This window comes from Corella eumyota, chromosome 7, assembly GCF_963082875.1.
Source record: "Corella eumyota chromosome 7, kaCorEumy4.1, whole genome shotgun sequence".
NCBI classification, from domain to species: Eukaryota; Metazoa; Chordata; class Ascidiacea; order Phlebobranchia; family Corellidae; genus Corella; species Corella eumyota.
Window position 1 is genome coordinate 8,720,964 of NC_137496.1, and position 17,048 is coordinate 8,738,011.

General features: G+C 31.0%; 2 protein-coding genes across 3 annotated transcripts; one reads left to right on the forward strand and one right to left on the reverse strand.

Moving 5' to 3' along the window:
- Positions 1-7,802: 7,802 nt before the first annotated feature.
- On the forward strand, positions 7,803-11,078 carry LOC145759457 (uncharacterized). 2 transcript variants are annotated; one of them, XM_082573295.1, is made up of 7 exons: positions 7,803-8,581; positions 8,684-8,820; positions 9,585-10,030; positions 10,091-10,242; positions 10,357-10,604; positions 10,679-10,816; positions 10,963-11,078. In XM_082573295.1, the coding sequence occupies exons 1-7, from the start codon at positions 8,542-8,544 to the stop codon at positions 11,038-11,040; spliced, it is 1,239 nt and encodes a 412-aa protein (XP_082429421.1). In that variant the 5' UTR covers positions 7,803-8,541; the 3' UTR covers positions 11,041-11,078. The 2 variants fall into 2 exon arrangements, with proteins under 2 accessions (XP_082429421.1, XP_082429420.1); XM_082573294.1 differs by having other exon boundaries at positions 10,679-10,990.
- A 1,695-nt stretch (positions 11,079-12,773) lies between these two features.
- Positions 12,774-13,757, reverse strand: LOC145760294 (ATP-dependent DNA helicase Pif1-like). Its single transcript, XM_082574163.1, has 2 exons — positions 13,129-13,757; positions 12,774-13,002 (listed from the first exon to the last, which is right to left on the reverse strand). The coding sequence occupies exons 1-2, from the start codon at positions 13,755-13,757 to the stop codon at positions 12,774-12,776; spliced, it is 858 nt and encodes a 285-aa protein (XP_082430289.1).
- Positions 13,758-17,048: the final 3,291 nt, after the last annotated feature.

Below are 17,048 nucleotides of genomic sequence, written 5' to 3' on the forward strand. Positions count from 1 at the left end.
CGTTTTAGATTTTCTGACAAAGATTTGTCAGTGCGAAACCAAATATGACATTCCTTTAAACTTCTATTCTGTCGTTCTACTCCATTATTGGTGTTAATTATAACATCAAGCTTTCCTTTCCTGAACAACCAAGCCCAACGTTACAAATAAACATATATTTGTCATTAACAAAATCCATGTTGATTTGTTATTACAACTTTAACATTTTTCCTTTGTAGGTTCCCAGATATTGTAAAAGTAGTTTTTGAGTTTGTTTTTTCCTTTCCAAATTTCGTTGCAGTGCAGGTCATGAGGGGCATTGCTAAACATTTCCTCTGTATCAGCTGAACCAATGGATCGCAATAAATTTAACACAAGTTGCCGTTTTTCTTTATCTCCAACACCATTCTCACCTTTTTTTACCAATCTCCGCCATGCCTGTTCACGGTGAAAATCACATACGAACCCGGCAGCCTGTTTAAAAATATATATGGGTCAAATCACGAAAAAGTAAAATTGTTGTAAAAATATAACCTTTTATAAATTATTCTTATTTTTTTCACTATGAAGATTAAATTTGTTTATTTATAATGATTAGAAGCAATATTTTAAGCATTTTGACACAAAAACATAAAAAGGGCAATTTTGAATGTTTCTTAAATCGGAAAATATAATTTTTTTTTTTAAATAAAATTTTATGTCTTGTAGTGTCACAAAATTATCCAATTTTTAAGTTATCTTGCGTTTTAATGGCTTTAAATCCTTAATTTTTTGTGGATTGTAATAAAAATTTAATTGGTGGTTTCAATTTTCGAGTTGTTATCAGCTTAGTTTAAACACCAATCCCTTAACACCTCGTATTTGTTTCAGTATAACGTGACTAAAGGCGTAACTTGCTAATTACCCTTATCTTAATTTAATCTTTATCTTAAAACTGTAGTTAAGGTTTTTACTTACTTTTTGTGTTTTGTCATTTGTGTTTAATGTGTTAGTTTGAAAGTTAATCTCTCATATTGTTTGTTTTTCTATATGCAGAGTTATAGTGTATTTTTCAGTTTATCAAACCAATCCTTTGGTAAATATAAAATCAATTGAATTGATTTTTGTAACATGGATATATGTGCTTTGGCACTTTGCATTAAATATATTTGTAATGTTTTTTTAGACTTTGCGATAAAAAGTGCGTTTATTTTATGTTGTGTAGGGTCACAGTTATGCAGTGTCACAGCTGTTTGATTTATTTAAATTAGTTATGATAATGGTGGCTTTTGGTATAAAAAAGTATAATAGAAGTTGAATAGTTATAATTTACCCATGGGTATAATATTAAGTAAAAATGGCATTAACAGCAGCTCAGAGAAATAAATTAAAAGAAGAAAATTCTGAAAAACATAGACTTTAATAAAAAGAAAGAGCTGAGAAAGTATGGGCTTAACAGAAAGCATTAGGTTGGCTTCAGCTTGTGGCTGGCTATTTTAGAGAGTTGAGGAAGCTAATCTGGCCAGATTATGTTGTCCCGAGTGTGGTGATCGGTGTGCCCAAAAAATAGAAATGTGCGGGGGTATCGACCAGCGAAATTAAACCCTGGTAAAAATTGTCTAGATTTCCTAAACTCTTAAGTTATTTAACTTAGTTGTGAATTATCGACCAGCGAAATTATCCCCGACACCTTAAACCCTGGTAAAAATTGTTTGGATTTCTTAAACTCTTAAGTTATTTAACTTAGTTGTTAATTCGGTGGCCGGTCAATTCAACCTGTTGTCCATGGGTTAAGTTATCCACGGGTTGAGTTGTCCGGTGTTAAGTTTTGTCGTCGGGTTGAATTGACATGAAACCGTTAATTTATCGATCTTGTCTCCCAAAAGATCGTTGATTAAGTCCTGGTTTAAGGTCTCCTTAGTGGGTGCGATTCGATTCAGATGTTTCATCGATGGCATCGCGCTATCAGCCGTCTGTGCAAGTTCCTTCAAGGTCTTGTGGGTCTGGCAACGTGGGACATGTGAGATTTGTTGTGGCAACTTCTCCATAAACATCAACCTAACTAAACGTTAAGAAGTTTTGTCTTTTTAAAAGTTAATACACTTAAACATTTGCTTAAGTAATGTGGACGGTTTTTGTCACCAAATTCCATATCATGAAGCAGGGCGTGTAACATTAAGGGTGGTATTCACCAACCTGGATTAAACTCGGATTACGATTAAAATTGGTATTCACCAACCCCGATTAACTTAATCTGGATTAAGTTTAATTCGTTTTCGAGCAAATGGTTAATCCTGGTATTAGGTAGGATTAAATCAGGATTAACCGACGAAAATAGCTCTTTTGTCAAAATTTTACTGTTTACAAATAATTGCGCCACCTATAAACCGCGTGAGTCTTAACCAATGATATATAATAAACACTAGATGGCCGACTCCTGAAAATATAATGTAAACAAGTGAAGCCAACCATGGAGATTGGAGATTAAGCCCAAAAAACCATTACGGTGTATAGCAAAATAGGCACTTGTAAAATTGTTTTTTTTCTGCAATTATTAGTCGATTTTATTTATTAATATAACATATAAATGATTATTATTAAATTGGCATTGATTCATGATTCAGTAATCCTTTTGAATTTGCTTAGGCTTGAAATTTGTAGGCTGGCATATCTCGGCAAAGGCAGTTTAAACTCTCACAAAGTCACGTTAACCTTTTTATTATAATTGATAGCCTGGTGCCTTTCCGTTCTTGGTTAAATTTTTTAAATTATTTATAAAGCGTTTAAAAAGACTTAAAAGTGTGCCTTATATAACGCATGATAACATGTTTAAAAAACATAACAATATATTAACAAGAAACAAACAGTTTTTTTTTATTTAATAACATATATTAGGGTAAGTGAAAGCAATTGAAAATAGCATGAAAAAAAAGATATTGAATGGTAAGCATGTCTGCACTAAATTATTATTTTTGGCTTACTTATTGCTAAATACTAATTTCTAACTCGATACAGCCATGCTTTTTTTATATTCTTAAGTTTTTTTTAGACGTTTTTAAATAAAATCATTTTAGTTGATTGTTGACGAAAACCTTCCTTACTTTTTTGCAGAACACTTTTTGTATATACCTGGCCATACGTCAGCAGTCTAATGTTTAGGTATGTTTTAATAACCTTTTTTATTAACTGTGCTGAGTGCAAATCTGATCCAGGTTCATGTGCTGCCTCATGTTCCATTCCGAAATTAAATAAATCCCTTTTTTGAATTAATAATTGCTTGATGGGTTGCATGGCTTAAAGTTTGCAGAACTTGAAATTTATTTGTTATAGTCGGATTTGATGCACTTATACCACAAACATAAACTCGAAATGCTAAACTTGAAATACCTCATCAGAAGGCATTATTAGACCTCCACGGTCTTTTATTTCAATGAGGCTATTTGAACAGCATTGTGAAACAGAATATGAATGCTCATTTTTATCAGGTTTTGGGGAAGTTAGAGCACTGGCACAAAGCGGGCATGAAATTTGGCAAAGAATTTTTTTTACTACAAACCCAGATATGTATCCTAAAATAGCATTTTTGTATGGTGTTAGTGTATATGATTGAAGGTTTTCTATCAAGTTAATAATTGCAGTATTGTTGGGTGGTAAAATTTCTTTTTTTTGGTTTTTATTCTATTTTAGTGAAAAAATGGAACCTGTTTCCTCTGAAAATGCCAAACAATTGCCATGCTTAGAACCTACAATGGCATTTCTCAATAAAATTTTTTTAATGCTAGATTTTAATTGCAGGGCATCTGGATTGTTGTTATATCCATTTTTTCCTCTTATGCATGCAAAGAGCAATTCAAGATGATCTTGTGACATTTTGTAGGTTAGTAAGTATTTAAATTTATTAGCCTCTCTGTTTAACATAGTATCTGCAATTTTTTCTATGCTGTCAGATGCTATTAATAATCCAATAAGAAATGTTTTTCTTCTACTTTTTATTATTAATTTTCCTTGGTCATCTTTTAGGGCAGAAAGATAATGTGGCCGAAGAAAGAAAAGATCGCCAGTGCTCCTGATTTTGTAGTGTTAAAGGTCTCTTGAAGCCTTTTCCAAAAGGGTTTCTAGAATTTAACATGTCAAACAATTGGTCAACGATTCTCAAAAATTTAATTGTACCTTCAGCGTTTTTATAAAATGGATGGTTGCACTTTTGCAAAAATAAAATAGCATCGGCAACAGAAGCACTAAGGGTCTGTGCCGCAATTTTAACATTCATTTTGTGTCGGTGAAATTTAATGTGACCATTAGCAATTTTGTTGGCGAATTTTAAACCTTCTTTCTGTTGAATATCGTGAAGCCTTACTATATGATTCCAGTCAATCACTTTATTATTTTCATCATAGATTGTTCCAAAATGTGCAAAAGCATTTCTAGCTAATTTTAACATGTGACATACATCAGGAATAAAATATACTGGCTTTTTATTTGATGGGTGCAAAAAACTACCATTTAACTGTGCTGCATTTTACACTAACTACATTTAAGGAAAAAACAAGTTACACTAACTACATTTAAGGAAAAACTGTGTGCAATGATAAGAGCTTCAGATATTAAATTAGCTAAATTAGCTGAAGAAATTTTGTCACATAAAACATAGCCTACTGGATACTTCCAGTGACCTCTAAGCCCAACTAACATGAAAACTAGAGCTTCAGTTGCAATTTTTTGATTATCAACAATAATATTTTTTCCGTAGTCTACAAAACCCTCATATTTCTCTGTTGTTTTGTTATAAAACGTACGTGACATTATGTGCATCCCGTCACAGATCAATGCACAGTCTTTAAAGACATTATTATTGATTGAACTCTTTTGCAAATGTTCAAAAACATCAATAAAAAATCCAGGCTCACAATTTACACTTGATGTCCAATTTTTTAATGAACTTGGGGAAGGAAGAGAAAAAAGTGTACGAAGATATGTATATGCTCTTGGGGAATAAAAATGGAGTGTAAGGGCAAACTTTTTTATTTCTTCAGAATACCGTTTTCCTTTTGCTGAGCGCTGATTATTTTTAATTTCCGAATCAAAAAAAATTTTGTTGAACGTAATATCACTTGAAAATTTTTTAGATATCATATCTTGTAGCTGTGCATCAATGTATTTTTTACTTTTTAAAAGTTTTAAGCAAGATTGTAGTTTTTTTACTCCAACTGAATTTCTTCGAATTTTTTGATTTAAAACTTTAATTTTTTTTTTCATTTTAGTTTTTGTTGGTGAAATCGTGGTAGTCGGTGTACAACTTAATCTATAATATGTGTGATCATGCAAAATTTGAGCTTGAATATAATTTAGGCTTAGATTTTTTTTTCTTATTGTGTGTGGTTTTCGAGATGTGGACTGTTTTTCTTGCAAGTGTTTTGGAAAATTAAATAAAGAAGGAATAGCATTTTTCTTCAAAATTGTTTTTTTGTTTTTTAAAATGATATCGTTTTTTTCAAAATGGTCGCTGCAAAGAAATTGTCTTTGTTTTGGCATTTTCGCCCGCTTTGTTGCTTTAACCCATTTTTCAAAAAGCTCTTTATTAATAGGGAATTTGTGAAAAGAAACTTTGCACCCCTTTTTTGTTCGGTTAGTGCAATTATGAGCTGCACAAGTTACCATTTTTGTATTTTAATGTAAAATAAACCTAAGATATAATACAACTTGATAATATAAAGTTAAAATAACAACAGTTCGAAAAATTTGCAACACTACTCAATATTTATTTTTATTTAATTTTACAACAATACATAAAACATTTACCAGAAATACCACATTTAAAAACATAGGCTTTTTAAAAATTGAAAATATTAGAAAACTTAATTATGATAAATTACACTTTTAAATGCAAGTACAGTTTAATTAAACAAAGTTTTTTTTAAACTGAATATATTAAAATCGTTTTCTCCATGGTGTGGTGAGTTGCTTAAGCTGACAGACAGGGCTTTGTTTCACTGCAACAGTTAGGGCCTTTTTCTGCAAAAAATCCATAAATCAAATCTTTTTTGACTTAAATATTTAGCTTATTACTAATAAATATCCACAACAAACGTTTCTAAAGTTTATTCACCTATTAAAGTGATAATAGTTGGCTGCTTTATTGGCTTTTTTCGAGATGTAGAAGTTGAGCTTCAAAAAACACATGCCTAACCATTAAAAACAGTCTAATTTTTTAACAACAACATGTTGTAATAATTTTTACGCGTGTGTAAATAAAAAATATTTAAAAATTTTGAATCTTGAATAAAAAAATCGACATTTAACTAGAAAAAATGTGTGTTCTCCTATACCCGACAATAGCTTTTTGGGCTTAATCTCCGTTCTCCATGGTAGGCTTCACTTTATTTTGGCAAGTTGGCCATCTAGTGTTTATTATATATCATTGGTCTTAACAATAGAACTCCCGTATTACAGCCTTTCTATCTGTCTGTCTGTTGGCTTCGTATAATAGGTACGTGTTAAATATAACTCAGAAAGTTATTAAGTTACACAGAAATTTGATAAAATATACAAACACATAAGTTTATGTAATATACTTATACGAAACCAAAAAAAGAACTTTCTGTGAGTTTACTGACCATCAGAATTATATGGGGGCGTTAGAAAATTAAAGATTTTAAGGAAAGCTATGCGAAAAAAAATCTGAAAATCGGAAAGTGAAAATTTTGTTTTTGCCTGTAATTAAGTAAAGGGTACAAATTTAGTTATTATTAGTTTTAAATAACAGTACTATTTGTTTTAGGTGAAATATAATATTTGGAACTTCAAATTCATTTTAAATATTGGGAAAACTTGTAATTCATATGGAATATCCCAAGAACAACTCGTTTGGTATGAAAATAATTTAAACAACAAAAATAATATATTAACACAAATTTAAAAAAAAAACACCAAAAACTAAAAACATAGTCTATAGCCAACCAAACAAACTTAATTTAAATTTTGATTGACAAGTTAGACAAAGTTGGTCATTTTTAGCTTTTTTTAATGTTTCTCTATGTATTTTTATTTTATTTTCATGTTCTTCAATTTTATTGTCAATTTCAATTAGGAGTTTTCTTTTTAAATTATGGAGTTCATTTTGTTTGGTGTTTGTTTTTCTGTCTGTGATGGTGCAGACTTCAGTTGCATTTACAAAACCTGAATCTAAGAAAATATTGCGAATGGCTGTTACATTTTGTTCTTTAAACAATAAAAACAATGTTTTATTTAAAAAAAATATATATAACAAAATATGTACCAGTGCTAATTGGAGAAGCTTTTTCTAAAATATTAAAATCATTTTCCTCTTGTTCTTTTGTTAGATCCAATACATTGTCATCGTCGTATTGGTTTGGAAGTGGATCTATTAGGGGAGCTTATTAAATCTATAAAAACAACTGTGGAAATTTTAGGACCAAAAGGTAAGTTAAGACTATATATAATTTTGTTGTTAAAAATGATGAGTATTTTACCTATGACTTTTTGTAGTGTTGAAACATTATTTAAAACTGGTGAAAATTAAAAAAAAAAAAATCCTCGATCAGGTCTAATCTAGGATTAACTAATCCTGACTTAATCCGATCTTCAAAGCGGTATTCACGAACGTGGATTAACTTTAAATTAACTAATCCAGCTTTAATCCTGGATTAAGCCAATTTAGCTGAATCATTAGGAATATTTAAGCAAAAATTTCATATTTATTCGCTTGAGTAATTGCACAATCAGCTGATTATCGTACGATTATTTTACGATTGTCGTGCGATAACTGAGAGAAATTATAACAATACCCTGAAATGTCGAACAGTAGTCACAATGGTAACTGTTTCGTGATAATGCCGATTATTTTGTTACGAAATTTTTTAGGCGCCAAACTTATATAAAAAAACGCCAAGCTTTTCAGCGCGAAATCCGGCATCTATTTTACCAAGTCTAAAAAGTCAGTCATTAGTCGCAGGTATATTGTTAGCGTTTTAAACTATAGCTTAATTCAGCATGAGATGTATAACAAAATGTGATTCTTTTAGGTTTATTTCTGCATTTAGCTATTTTAAACCCCAAATATCTAAAATTAAGACTTTATCTTAATTAGTTTGTATCCAGCAAATCAAAAAGTTCTTTTCAGAGCTACTTTATTTTCAGGGCTATCTTGAGTTATTTTTAGTATATATATTTTAATTTCTTTTTAAAGGCAGGTAATTTGTTAAAAACATTTTGTCTTGATTTTTTACATTGTAGTTAATTAATTAGTCCTATACAGGGCTACTTTTTTAGTATATACCTTAAGTCATTAATTTCTAAATTTGTTTAGAAATATAACAATTTTTCAAGAATATTTTTCAGAACGTACAATCATAGTGATCAACATTTACCAGTTTATACTGTTAGAAAAGGAGCAAAATGTACACCAATGTTGCCAACCAGAATTCTAGGCCAAGGAGCATGTTACGCTGTTATAAATTTTGTTAATTTTATAAAGACCCTCAATGCAATAATATATATTGTTTTAAGTTTGTTCCAACGTTTGCTACAGCTGCTGAAGAAGTTATTCGCTTTGAAACTTTCACGATGACGAAGTTTATAGAGCGAAAAAAGGATGATCATAAATGTGTGGCTTGTTAATTATTATTTTAGGACCTCAACTAGTAGTTATATGTTGAAATATTTAACCACACTCATTAAAGTTTTAACCACTTAAATTGTGTTTTAGTGAGTGATATGGTTTATTGGGATGAAGAAAATATTCCTTTTAAGCGAATAGAAACTATTCGGAGGAAGTGTCAACATTCGAAAGATCGAAATAAAGCGAGAAACCTTCGTACCCAACATGGTTATTTAGTTCCCCAGGTTTGTGGGTTAGAGTTTAATACAACTGTCCTTTATTTAAAATTGCTACCAATGGTGCTTATTAATAAGGTTAAGGCAGGCAGAATTTTGTAATGCTTAAATATAAAGGTTGGGCAAAATCGGGTGCCAGTTTATAGTTGTAAGAGTCAATCAGACAAACTGTAGTAATAGAGTATATTTCTTACTGAATTGATTGGTAGTTTTAATTTTTAGTTAGCAGATCACTTTGAAAAAAAAAGCAACTTATGCCTTCAGGGAACAAAAAAGTTTAACTGTACTGCTAGGCTTACCATATCAAAAATAGTCAGATTTCCAGAATATCAGGTTTTATTAATAATTAAGATAAATTAACTATTTAAAATAATTCTGATGACAATTTAAGCGTTTAAGATAGGGTTTATGATTTAATGTTTTTAAAATATGTATACACTATACATTTGCCATTTTATTTATTTATTAACACTTTTTAAGATCAAATCAAGCTTTAATGAAACTGATTCTAAAAATAAAAGTTACAGAATTACTTTGGCATGGTAGTTTACAAAATTAAGTTTCCACAAGACGAGGATCATAGTGGACATGTTATTGGAAAGTTTATTATTTTGTCTTAATCAATGTATTGTGTAAAACTTTTAAATTAAATATTTAAATTATATATGTATATTTATATATTATTATATTACTTAGTTTTTCCAAATTTAAATAGCACACCCATTTATAACGTCACTCATTCCCTTGCATTATAACTTCTAATTTTTTTACAGGACGCAGGATATATGCAAATGGTGGACAAACAAATTATTGCTAAAATTGGAAAATTGGTTGATGACGGTGTAAGCAATGTTAGAGAATTACAAAGAGCGGTTAATTTATATGTGAAGCATGACCTATTTAAAAATAAAGAAGTTCCCATTTCTACGAATTGCCGATTTTTCCCGACCACAAGAGATTTAGCAAATCATTTTTATAAAGCATTTGTACAAAGAAAGCTCTCAAAATTTGATCAAACAAATGTAAAACTTTTAATTGATGAATGGAAAAAGTCATATGGTACTGATGACAATGTTTTGTATGTTGAACTGGATAAAATCCCTATTATCAAAAGTAGGCAGTCACTACTATTTGTTCACCAATTTTCATGGCAAAAACGACTGCTTGAACGATATGGTCAAGAGATGTGTCTTTTAGATGCTACTTACAAAACTTCAAAGTATGCTCTTTTCTTATTTTTTCTTTGTGTTAAGACTAACTGATTCTAAAAAACTATCAGGTTGTTGGATCATTCATTATACAAAATTAAACAGCTGAAGATATTCAAGAGGCTCTTAAAGTTTTGCAAAAATAGTGTCCCAAGTGGAATCCTTTTTTTTATGACAGATAAGTGCGATGCTGAAATAAATGCAATTGAAGCTACATTTAAAGGTGTATATTTTATAAATAATTAAAATGTTAGATACCAAGAATATTTTGTAAGTTTAAAAAAAAAATTATTTAGTTGTTAGTTTATTTATTTCTTTCATCTATATTTTTAAACAGGCTGCCGGGTTCTTATATGTGATTTTCACCGTGAACAGGCATGGGAGAGATGGGTAAAAAAACGTGAAAATGGTGTTGGAGATAAAGAAAAACGGCAACTTGTGTTAAATTTATTGCGATCCATTGCTTCAGCTGATACAGAGGAAATGTTTAGCAATGCCCTTCATGACCTGCACTGCAGTAAAATTTGGAAAGAAAACAACAACTTCAAAAACTACTTTAATAATATCTGGAAACCTACAAAGAAAGTATGTTTAAGTTGTAATAACAAATTAACATGGATATTGTTAATGACAAATATTAAACTTATGTGTATTTGTAGCGTTGGGCTTGGTTGTTCAGGAAAGGAAAGCTTCATGTTATAATTAACACCAATAATGGAGTAGAACGACAGACAAGAACTTTAAAGGAGTGTCATATTCCGTTCCGCGCTGAAAAATCTTTGTCCAGTGTTATAACAGTATTACAAAAAATACCGTTTAAAATTGTGTTTAATTATAAAATTATTTTTATAATCAATTGCATTGCAAATTTTGTTTAACATTTTAACAGTTTAACAGTTTGTTTAACATTTTAACAGTCAAATTTTGTTTAACATTTTAACAGTTGGGTTCAGAGATTAAGGTAAAATTAAAAATGCTAAACTTCAATTATGGAGAGCTTTCATTATCGGAATGCCTTTAATTATCGGATTATTCATCGTCCAGAAAAAGAAAACATGCCAAATATGGTTTCAAGAGTAAATGATAAGTGCATGCCCAGCTAGGTCATCCTGGAATAACGCGTCTCTATTACTTTATAAAGTTACGAAACAGTGTTTTCTTAAAAAATTTGTACAAAATGAAAATGATCTGTGCATAAGTTGAGCTGTTGGATTAAGTTTTCTGGTGGCCGTGAGTCAACGGTTTGGTTTCTACTCCGGATCTTGCCCCTTGTCCTCTTCCTGCTTTGAAAAATGTTAAATTCTACAAATCTGTCAGTTCACAATTGCTAAAGTTTTAGTTAACAATAAGAATAATAGTCAACAATAAGAATCCAGTCAACAATAAGAATAACAAAGATAGCGACCTTACCAAAGTAGATCCCATTGAGCCAGCTGATAAGTTAGAAGTACGCAGATATTTCTAACAGTCTAGAACAACTGATTATCTAAGACAATCTTATTACGTGTGTTACTAAGCTGTTCATTTCTGTTTGTGTTTATTACTGTAACCTTGTTTTTTTAAGTCATGGTGTAGGGGTTAATTAATTCAGGCTATTGTTTATGTAGTTATATTGGTTAGGTTAATTGTTTATTCGGGGCCACCACAGATTCTACCATAGCCTTCATTACTAAAGTCCTATGATGAATCTGACTATTTGAATTTAGTTATTAATACTTAAAGTTTGTTGGTTCAATCTGGCATTATAATAGATAGTAAACTTAGCGTTTTGTCTGAGTTATAAAAATACGACGCAAGTAATATAATTGTTTCTCATATTATATTTAACGTACTACGAAAGATATAACACGGGCATATACTTGATAGCTACATAACAAACTGAGTTGAAAGGCCAATTCATTAGACTACATTTTTACTAAAGTTAAGTTACAATATTACAACTAACATAATAACGACAACTGTGGTTGTTCGTCTACCAAAAAGGTAGACGAACGCGTCTGACTTAAGGTCTGTTTGCAAGAGTTGCGGTTCTTTTAATAGTAAAAACAATGGACTTTTATACCCAAAAATAAAAATAATTATGTTAACGAAGAAGGGCAATAAAATAGGTACGAGTTTATAAGTATAATCAATGTTTAGGTTTGTTACTTTTGTTGGTCGTTGACATCGTGTTGCAGGCATCATGTAAACTGGTTAGAGGCGTTTTACTGCGGCAAATGACGACGTGGTCGTTGATTAATAAAATCGCGCAGTTTATTGTTTTGTTGTTGGACCGTCTGTAATTGCTTTAAGGTTGCTTGACCGGTCCAAACGCATAAACCTTACATGAATAAAGCAGCTGCTGTATTGCTATGTCTTGACCTTGATAAACCCGAATAAACTCGTACCAAGGATTGATCATGAAATGATTAATCCACAATGGTGAATGTGGTCAAATTATTAAAGTCTTTTAAAAGTATTTGCAAACTCTGATTTTGTTGTTTGACAACACTGTTAATTGGCTTTTTTAATTATTGTTTCTTCGTAATTCACTTTGTTTTACTGAAAATTTTCTGTTTAATGGTAGGCTACTACATGTTTTAATATCACGTACTTAAAAGTTGCACTCAATGCTACATAAGTTTGTCCTAAAAACATAAATTAATTAAAATAGAAAAGTAGATTAACAAGAAAAATTGACTTTAAATTTATTGACATACAAAAATTAAACTAAACTAATAAAATTACCTGCACGATTAATTTTAGCCATGTCAACTACTGCGTTTTTGGTTCGATCAAAAGACAATCTTCACCAACTTCTTTGTAGTATGGTTGTTTTAATCTTCGATTTTTCCCAACCTTAGGGGAATCAAATGTGATTCCGATATATTGGGGATGGCCATATTTCTTTTCACCCTCAATAATGCACTTAACAGTTCCAATAGAACCGTTGCAGATACCATCAGCTACGTCTATGTTCACCAGGATCGACATCCCACGGCAACTTGAATAACCTCATTAAAAATTATAGTTTTTTGATAAGCTGCAGCAGGATAATTAAAATTAACAGGTTTAATATAAGTTTTTCCGCTTAGACTTTTTTTAAATGTGTACAGCTTTCAAATTGTACAGATTGTCCAGTTTTTCAATAATTTTAGAATTGTGCATATTAACTTCACGATTAGTGCCAAAAATGTGCAAGATATTATTACCAAAATTAGAATCCTTGTTAAAAAACTCATCATCCGATTTATTAATGATTGTATCAAATTTGACTCGAAGTCTATTAAGCATTGTCGCAAACTGTTGGTAACCTTTCTGCCTAACAATTTCATCAAGATGGTGAACTTTGAAATATAGCCAGTGTTCAGGAAGGAGGGAGCTAAGATCAACATCATACAGAGCACGAGCTTTGACAGGAGGAAGCTGATGAAAGTCACCTACTGCAATCACACCAACATTTCCAAAAGAAAATTTTTTTAAATTTGGTCGGAGAATTTGGTTGAGACGTTCACTTATAACACCTAACATTTTCTTGCTGACCATAGAAATTTCATCGATGATTAAAAGTTTGAGATTTTGATATTGTGATCGAAATGTGTTTGCAGTTTCTTCAGTAAGACTATTCAAGTGATTTAGCCTCATTCCTGGACTGATGCGAAAAGCAAGGTGAATAGTTTGACCTCCTATGGCAAAAGCAGAAACACCTGTTGAAGTACTATCTGGAGTGTCAACAGCTCGTTGAAAAACACAATGCATTTTAAAATATAAACAGTGAATAATATGGCTTTTTCCAGTTCCAGCACCACCCGTCAGAAAAAGTTTTAAAGGATTATGAGAATCGCACATAGTTAAATATACCATGTTGATTTTTGTTCAAAGTTCATCATATTCATACCTTCAACATATGCTATTGATGGTTGAGCACTCACACATTCGGAAAATTGGGAAGTTGGGAGATTTTTTACAACAGCCAGTTCAGCCGGCAACTCTTCTTCTTCACTATCAACAACAGCAGATTTTTTAAGACCCTTTAATTCCAGTCGCTCAGACTCAGTTTGGGGAGCTAAATTTGCCCAAGCATCTTCCAAATCTTCTGGATCCATCGATTCTGCCGCAGTTTCCCATGCTTCTTCAATGTGGCTTGTGAAGTCTGCCATGTTAGTAATTACGACATCCTTCACATTCAAAACAGAATCACTTGTAAAAATTTCTCCATTCTTCGAAAGTGCTAAAAAAATTCTTCGAAAGTGCTATACCCATCACGCAAGATTTTGTCTGAATGACGATGAGGAAAGTACAATCGCAAGATTCTTGCAAAATATAGATCTCCATCTCGTTCTTTATTGAGCTTACAGTGTTTAATCACTGCAGATTCTTACTTTAAAAGTAGACAAAAGATAATTTTAAAAACATAATTATTTTATATAATTTTTAACTGGAATAGTTATAACATATTGCATTATAAAATAACATGTAACTTACCTTTTCTTAATACGATCCATGTCATTTTTTAATAAAAACACAGAATACTCTGATTCATCTCCATCATCTGCTCAATCTTTGAAATCATCATAGATTACGTTATACTTAGAACAAAATTCTGCCAAACAGAGACTCTGGAATTATTGCAAATCAGGTCGTTTAAGATAACGATCCATTAAACTCGTCATCCACATATTTTCCACGCCATCTTCCGCTTGCAATTGTAACACCGACAATGGTAAAGAAATTCTTAAAAAATAAAAGTAAAGTTTAAACCCAAAGCCCATTTACTTTAATAACCTATAAATAACAATAACATTATTTTTATAGGCCTAAACTAACCTGGTACTGTCAGCATCTACAGGTATAAAAACAACATCTCTAGTACACGATTTCAATGGTTAACCCCCAACACGATAGATCGCTTTTATCACAGACACTTCCTGATGACTAAGATAAGCATTAGAAAGTGACTTTAGTTCTTTCATCGCATCCAAATTTCCTTCACGCGCCCCCTTCTGTGCTTGTTTAATGAACATACCAACCTTCCTCTCTTCTTTAGTGATATAGGATAGAATGTACATAACACAACTGTAAAATTTAAATTAATTATGATTTCTACAACGAATATTGTTTAGACCAAATTTCACTTTATAGCACTTAAAATATTAAAAAACTGTGTTTATTATAATACCTGTATGGATCTAAAACATATTGGATGTCCATATTTGCATTCCATGCCCGAAGTAAATTTGGGTTGTAGGGACTTATCCACATCTCTTTTGAATTGCGTTTTAAAACAACTTGGTTTCGTGTACCTAAAATATTAACAGCATCTTCAAATTCATCTTGGGATATACAAGCAAACTTAAAAACTTCAGATGCAGAAAAAATATTGATAGATTCCAAAATGAGAAGTAATACTTTTTTAGCATTTTCTAATTTGTTTGCTGTGTTTTTGGGTTGAGATATAAAGGTACGATTAGATATTTTACAAAGGAAATTAAAACGAAAAGTTTTGTTTTTCTTTCTACAGGATTGACTGTGTCTCTTGCTATGAGTCTGTGTAGAAGTGACATCTCAGCTTAGCATCGACCTCTGGATCAGGAATCTCACAAGTTATATGTTAATTAATGAACGCACTGATGGTTCCAGGATCATCACGTTTAAACACAGGAGCATCCTTGATTTAGGAGTAAAAGTAGTTAACAAAGGCGTAAAAGTAGTTAACAAAGGCGCCTTATTTTTTCCCATCAGTTAAAGCAATACTCACCCCTTGACCATCAGTTGAAACAATACTTACCACTTGACAATTAGTTGAAGCAATACTTACCACTTCACGATTAGTTATACTAATACTTACCTCTCCACCATCACTTGAAGCAATACTTAACTCACCATCTTTAAAAAGAAGTTTAACGATGATTTTACCCCCGTCCCCACTGTTGCTCACTTTCATACCTACTTGCTCCTCATCTGTAATTTGAATTTAAACACTATAAATAAGATAATATGTAAAGAAATAACAATTAAAAATGTAGCTTTAACTAGCTTGACAGATCATTTTATGTTTTACTATCTATAAACTTTAAAGTACGTAAAAAATTTATTAGGTCAAGTTAAAATTCCAAATAAAATTTACAAGCAAAATATTTTACACCTAAGTTACTTCAAATTTTAAACCTGAAGCTTCGTCTTCATTTAACTTTTCTTGTTCAACCTTGGGATTCCATTTCAATAATTGTGCTTTATCAATTACTATATCCGTAAAAAATTATTGAAAGTCAATTTAAAATTTATTAAGTTGCTTTTAAGCAGTTTTTTTAAGAAGAAACTGACAGTGTCTGCCTGTCATGACTTTCTTGACTGCTTAAAAGAAATTCAATAAGTTTAAGCAACAAAATCTCATACACGCTCAGTTGCTCACGATTTTATTTGTCTTGCGTTTAGGTAATTTTTACCTAATCTCTATGCTTGTTTAGTATATAAACATAAGTTTTACTTAAATATCCTTTTGTTAAAACATGTTCATCTAAAGATATTACAGAACTTTAAAAAGCGAAAAAACTAAGTTAAAACAAAGTTTGTACCATTGTTACGTCATATTTAACTAAAGTGTCGTCATTTTACGTTTAAATAATGATTATTAAACTTAAATTACAGACGCTTTATAGCGACTTAAGATATCACGTATGCTGTGTTTATTAAGCCTAATATTAGTTGGGATTCTTGTAAAGAATGTTAGAATAAACCTCTTATTTTAAATAAATATTAAGCTATACATACACATTATCAAATAAATTAGCTCACACTATAAATTAGCTTACACAAAATACGAATGTTTTGCATGTTGACGTAACGATATAAATGATGACCCTTGTACTCGAGTTTCCGTTTCAGCTTGAGACCCGAATAAAGGTGTCATCATTTAGGAATCGCGGCAAAACTTTGGCGTTTTTTTTGACGTCACTTCGAACGCAAACGACTGGACCATGAACACCTTTTATCATTCCTTTCGGCAACGAAATCACTTTCATGAAAGGAATGACTGGAGATATTAGATGT